Here is a 6,599-nt window from a genome sequence, read left to right as displayed (position 1 = left end):
TACAATGAAATCCGAATAACCTTCTTCCGGAACACTTTTGGAAATTTCCATCTATCCATAAATTTGTAGTCTCTTTTGTACATCTCGGGAGAATATAATCAAACGTGTACAATATTATATTTACCATGCATATATAAAAAGAAATATGTATTCAGAAACACTCTAGTCTTCACATGTATACACTTGCCAACTACATATATGGTGTATCTTGCATATCATAAGTTATCACATCATGTCGAGGGAAATATGGCATTTTATCAGTCCCGAGGGACTTATAAAACCCTGTATTTCCCCAAGACACGATGTGATAACGCATTTATCTAGCTGAATGTTTTCACTAAATCAAAACAACACGCATCGAATCGACATGCTGCCATGTTGACACCAGCTGATCGTTTGACCTCAACGCACCACACGTTTCTAAAGGCTTGTCGATGCACGCTTTTCTCACTTCGCGTCATCACCGATGAGTAGCGGGGTGATATGACTTTCGTAGCGGGAGTACATGACTTTTATACTCCCGCTCGCGGATAGCTTGCCTAAGAAACTGGATGATGCTGTACTCAAATCATTTTCAAATCCAAGTTAGGACAGTTCATTTATGCAAGGCCATCCCTATTTTACAGGTGTTCAATCTCCAACCTCAGCCGGCAACAGCAGTGTGACCAAACATAATATGCAAAAATATGAAAAACTTGTTTTTCAGCAGTGAGTAAGTTTAGTTTTATGCCGCACTTAGCAATACTCCACCCATATAGTGGCTGGTCCAGACAATCCAATGATTAACAGCATAAGCATTGATCTTCACTACTGGAAACCAAGGACGTGTCAACCAAGTCAGCAGGTCTGACCACCAGATCCCGTTAGGCGCCTCATACGACATGCATGGGTTACTGAAGGCCAATATTGTAAGCCAGACATTCACAGGTCTGTTTTTCAACAGATGAGCAACTTTCTAGTAATTCTTATAACTAACACTCAGAGAGTCATATTAGTTTATGATGTAGATCAAGTTGCTTTGAAAACAATTTTTCAAAGGATGCAGAAAAATATGCTCCATGCAGGTTTTCGTAAGCGTTAGGTGTAATTTTTTTTTTTATTACCACAGAATAAATCTGCCCTGCAGAAGAAAAACTTATGATTAGAGAATTTGTAATTTTTTTACTTAATCTAAAATTCAGGGTGGAAAGTAGTGGGGATACAAAAGATAGGAACAACCTCATCAGTTTTCCAAAATTGCTACTGGTTAACAGTACTTATAGAGTTAATTCCCCTGACATTAGGTTGACCACTGCAAATCCCGGGTTGTCAGGGCAGCTTTGGGACAGTGGTTAAGTTTAGGTTCAAGCTGGTTTAACAATGTTACCACAATATGATGACTGGGAACACCAGAAAAGGGTTTCATACATCATACACATACAGGGTATTTGAACTCTGTCCTTTCGCCCCAACATTCCAGCCATATGGAATCAAGTCTAGATTAGCCAATCCTGCATCAATCTACAAAACTGTGGCACAAAGTCATAGTTGATCAAGTCAGTGAGCCTCACCACCCGATCTTGTTAATCACCCCTTACTACAAGCATGGGTTACTGAAGATCCTCTAAGGTGAACTATTTGGGATCACAGGGGTTAGATTAAGTCTCCAGCACGCTATGCTGCTCTAAAACTGCTTACAGGACACATATTGGATAATCAGATGTGGTCACTTGTTGACTGAGGGGTTTCAAACACATGGCTTCATTCAGGTCACCAAATGTTTTCAACTAAGAGAAATCTTCCACACTCAAGGATTTTAAACAGTGATCTATGTGTACCAGAACTATGATAGTACCACAAACTAAGTGTGTTTCTGCACTGACAGACAGACTTAATCATCTACAAAACAGTGCAGACACATTTTGCTATATTCAAGCAATACGACAGCAGTCTGTAAATATCTGAGTCTTGTCCAGTAATAATGCGATTGCTTATGATCTTCACAGGAATACATATCAGTAAAACAAAACCACATTGGCAACTGACAATTCATTTTTTTAATGTTTTTTTGTACATGTCAACAACAGTTCACTTCTTTGCAGAAGACCCTGCAGGTCTCTTGATTTGAGAGGCGATGCGGTCGAGATCCCGCCGTCCCTGGGAGGTCAATTTGCGGCCTCTGCAATAAAAAACAACATGTTGTCATAGCGTCAGTAAAAGATCCACTTTCAAATAGGTATCTATCTATAGGTAAATCTTGGAATCTGCATGGGGATTCGGAGGGAGGGGGACACTAAAATCCCTGGGATCTACATGAGATCCTTAAAAGGTGATGGGATTTAAAGGGTGAACATAGGGACTTATTAATCTTTTAATCTGCATGGTGATCTGCTCAACTCACCCTGTGTTGGGGTCCTTCTCTACCAGCTTGAGTCCTTCCAGGGCTTGGAGGACACGCCGCGACACTGTGGGGCTGGCACGACAGTAGTGGCTGGGGCAAGTTCCATTGCTCATCTTACCTGTAACAAATGTCACAAAGAGGAATGAGGGATATTGATTAAATACATACTAGCTTATGAGAAGCCCATTACAGGTAACTGGTATTAACTGGTATCAACTGGGGCTGGGACAGGTTCTCAAATCCAGATTGGATACGGAGCTAGAACATAATCCTATTTCTAGGAATCGAGTACCTGGAAAGGGAGAGAACTCTCTAATAACAAGGGCAGATAATAATTTGTCTTTTTCATAACTGACATAACACACATTGAGATTATTGGCATGGTCTGATTATGAAGGTCATTGTCCAAATTCATTAACTGGTGTATGAGCAGTGAGTTACATACATAACAATGCTATTCTTCATATTGATTAAACACACATAAATCAAATAGCCTAAGATCCCTTTAAATTGTCATATTGCCATGCCAAGTTTGCTGTAATAATTTGTCAACTTGTGACTGAACACTGACAGTTAACATTACAGGGATGAGAATGGAAATTTTCATTTACAGCTGAAAACTACTCGGGGGTCTGGGGGCCACCGGCCCCCAGCCAGGTCCAGAGCGGAGCCTGGTCGGGGGCCCAGGGGGGCAAAGCCCCCCGGAAGCTCCTGGGATTTTGGCATTTTACACACTAAATATGGCTTCTAAAATCAATATTAACACTGTATATATATTTAGACGTTTCAGAAAAATGACCCTGGGGATGTAAAAAAACGCGGATTTCCGCGGATCCGCGGAAATTTCTCATCCCTGACATTAGCACTGTGTTCCTTTATGAATTTCCGAATACTTCATTCAGATTAGGGTAAGTACATGCAGGTTCTCCATTCCATGTTTTCATACAATCCCAGCCCTGGGAGCAACACTTGGTTATGAAAGAACACTAACTTACCTCCATATATCTTGCCCAGAGCTCCGACACCAACTGGAGCACGGATGTATAGGTGACGACACACAGAAGCTGAAATATGCCAACAGTGAACAAGTTAACTGCCAAACCATTGTCTACAATCAATGTAGAAAAAACAGCATCTACCAATTTAGCAATGGATACCTTTTGGCTAATGTAAATAAAAAGGACTTCTGCACAGCACACATGTTCAGAAGCCAATAGTCTGCTAACTGTCTGCACAAATAATTATTATGCTGTTGGGCCAATACTAGTAACAGGCCTGAGCTTACTTTTGTTTTATCTGTATGTTGCTGTTTGTTTCAGCAATATTTCAGCGTTATAACACACAGACAAAATAATCAAGTCTAGAACAGATTATCAAAAGATCAACAGCATGGGGATGATCTTTGCAATAGGGAACCAATGATATTTCAACAAAGACAGCAAGTATGAGCACCTAATTCTGTCAGTCACCTTATACGACAAGCATGGCTTGCTGAAGACCAATTCTAACCTGAATCTTCACACGTTTCCGACTTTACTAAGCCATCTCTACTCAGGCTTCAGACTTGGTATTACAGGTACTAAAGGATAACGCTATTATTCCAGCACCTGTTTATTTCAATCACAGGCAAATATGTACAACTTTCAATAATTAACAATTACAGATGTCAGAATTCACACAAACACCTGTGCACTGTCGGCAAGCTTTGCATGATACAATGAACGACTATGTGATCTTATATCTATTCATATTTTTCCATATATCGATTAGTATTTTGAGTCTTAAAACATTTGTCCCCAGTAATTTTTCAAAAAAACAGCAAACAGGACTTGTTTAGAGTGAGTGATGGGTCAAGTACCCAGCTGATGGACAGCTGTCCTTTATCTATTAATCAGTAAACTGAAATTGACTTAGATTGTTTGTTAAGAGGTTGATGTATTGTTCCAATATCAGCCATCTTCCCCTTAAGGTAATGGCTGCTTGCTAGTCAAAAAATGTTGAGTATCGTATTGTGACAGTCGTATCGAGATGCGTTTTGTATGGTGAGGCACCTGTATCGTGACACCCACATTAACAATGTAAACAATTGGTACAAAGTTGTATCGTTCCATTACCAAGGTGACAAAACAATCACGTTCCCTCACTCACCTGCACGGTTATAAAACCAGTCCTCATCGTAAGGTGCGAGCTCCTTGTAGCGGGCAGTTTTAACAATGTCGATCCAGTCTGGAACCTTCATCTTGCCTGACCTGTTGACACAACACCAGTTATCACTACATCCACATAAATAGTTGTTTATAGGCCTACTCTGCAACATTCCAGCCACCGTAACCAGCGATCCAATGAGACCCAGCCTGTTGTAATATCTACAAAGGTCATATATTATGAGACAACGGATAGCATTCTCAGCAGGACAAAGCCAAAGATATTTCCAGTATCTGTGGGGTTCCATATACAAAAATGTAGGCAAACTAGAGAGGTCATTTGCAAATTATATGCACTATTAGCCAAGCCTTACTAAGTACAATGTTTTTTCCTTATTAAAACAGTCACGTGATGACAAATTAACAACTTTATACAATATATAATAACAAAGGCACCTACAAATATCAAGATATTTTGACTCTGCATACATCTTCTTATGTATACCAGTGATTACTTTTGAGAAGCACAGCTGCCCAGAATGTGAAAATAACGATTTGTTGTCTTAAGCGCTTATTTTCAACAAATGCCCCCTAGTCAATTCTGTGAGAACTCATGAAACTTATTATAGTCAGGTAGTAAATGGTAGGTGCCAGCACAGCCGGGCTATATGTTACACTTACAAATGGCCACCATTCACAATTTACATCAATCTGACATTACTTTTTTAGGAAGGCAGCCAAAGCCTTGTTGAATTCCTGTGGGGCGACGTCTTTCACACTGACTCCCATCTGAAACAAATTTGAATATTGTGACACTGATCCTTGCATCAAGAGGTTGATAAAAATTAAACATTTCAAGTAACCCTGCCAAGAGAATTCAGTGGAGAGTGACCGAGGCAGGTCCAGATATCACATTCCAGATATAATGTGTGGCAAGTGAGCACAAATGTAAATTACAGGTTTTTAAAAAAAAGTGTCCCTTGAGATGCACCAAAGTCCTGAAAATGTACAATCAGCACATCAACAGTATATACATGTGCCTGATTTCACCCATCAGTCATGACTACTGTCAACAAGATCAATGACTTATTTCAGGCTCTGAAGTATTTATACGAATGTACTGAGCACTACACCATTTCAATATTTAGCATATTACTAGCAGGGCCAGAAAAGCTTACTGATGGTGCCACTGGTGCTCCTTAAATCAACAGAATTAATAATTATACATGCAGTTTTTAACCCAAACATACGTATGTGTAAAGCTGACGATGAATTTAAAATAGACAAAAATGACAAAACGTTTCGGTATGTAATTTTAGAAACAAAAAATGACAAAACCATTTGATTTAACTTGAGAAACGTGATTAATTGACAGCCTCGCGATCTGCACGCATTCTAACACAAAACTCGGGACCAAAAACTAATCAGCACGTTTATTTCTGGGGTTTTTTTCGCCAGTTTGACACCCACAACAGCACAATAACTTTGGAATATGTACAAAATTCACGTTATTCCGCGATTAACGTGTGTAGACCAACGTATATTCAGAAACGACGAGAGTTCACTCACTCCTATCAGGGAAACCATGAAAACACATGTCCAACATGGCGGAATCCACGCCGCATGGCTAGGATTTATCACTTCCGTCATAATGCCTTCAAATTACATTTTAGGTCTAGTGTTTAACAGTATCTGATTACCTATTTGCCTAAACTGTACAGCAAGCGTTCGTATGTATGGAATATCAGCAATATGTGGGACATATTTGAATTTATTTCTGCTGTTACACATCTCGCTACACACCTTGGAAAACGATGGCTGAAAAGAGAGCGACGGAAGCGCCACTGTTGTGAAGGGCAGATAACTCTAATCCACGCCGCGAATGGCATCAGTCGGTCTTTTGTTTCTTACGCTGTCCCGACTGTAAACAGAAGTCTTTAAAACCATTCATCATTAACAGCATTATTTTGTCAAAGTGTGCAATTTCTCATATTCTCAATGCCCTCTCTACTAGCAATATGATTTAATGATTTAATATCAGTAAATGATCGTTTACTGAAAAATGTAGATTTTAA

The 6,599-nt window shown here is 39.6% G+C and overlaps 1 protein-coding gene across 1 annotated transcript; it reads right to left on the bottom strand.

Annotated features, from left to right (window-relative positions):
• Window positions 1-2,021: 2,021 nt before the first annotated feature.
• Window positions 2,022-6,394, bottom strand: LOC137288036 (small ribosomal subunit protein eS19-like). Its single transcript, XM_067820399.1, has 6 exons — window positions 6,328-6,394; window positions 5,246-5,313; window positions 4,529-4,629; window positions 3,376-3,444; window positions 2,381-2,498; window positions 2,022-2,158 (listed from the first exon to the last, which is right to left on the bottom strand). The coding sequence occupies exons 2-6, from the start codon at window positions 5,311-5,313 to the stop codon at window positions 2,068-2,070; spliced, it is 447 nt and encodes a 148-aa protein (XP_067676500.1). The 5' UTR covers window positions 6,328-6,394; the 3' UTR covers window positions 2,022-2,067.
• Window positions 6,395-6,599: the final 205 nt, after the last annotated feature.

The sequence above is a fragment of the Haliotis asinina genome, chromosome 1 (assembly GCF_037392515.1).
Source record: "Haliotis asinina isolate JCU_RB_2024 chromosome 1, JCU_Hal_asi_v2, whole genome shotgun sequence".
Classification (NCBI taxonomy): domain Eukaryota; kingdom Metazoa; phylum Mollusca; class Gastropoda; order Lepetellida; family Haliotidae; genus Haliotis; species Haliotis asinina.
The sequence above is the reverse complement of the archived record's forward strand: the minus strand, read 5'-3'. Positions and strand labels throughout refer to the sequence as shown.

Bases quoted from the DNA above. Each gene is read 5' to 3' on its own strand.
- LOC137288036 (XM_067820399.1), bottom strand. From the start codon at position 5,313: ATGGGAGTCAGTGTGAAAGACGTCGCCCCACAGGAATTCAACAAGGCT. The intron at 4,630-5,245 runs GTAATGTCAGAT...TTGTGTCAACAG, and splicing joins TTGGCTGCCTTCCTAAAAAA to GTCAGGCAAGATGAAGGTTC. The intron at 2,159-2,380 runs GTGAGTTGAGCA...TTTTTATTGCAG, and splicing joins GAGAAGGACCCCAACACAGG to AGGCCGCAAATTGACCTCCC.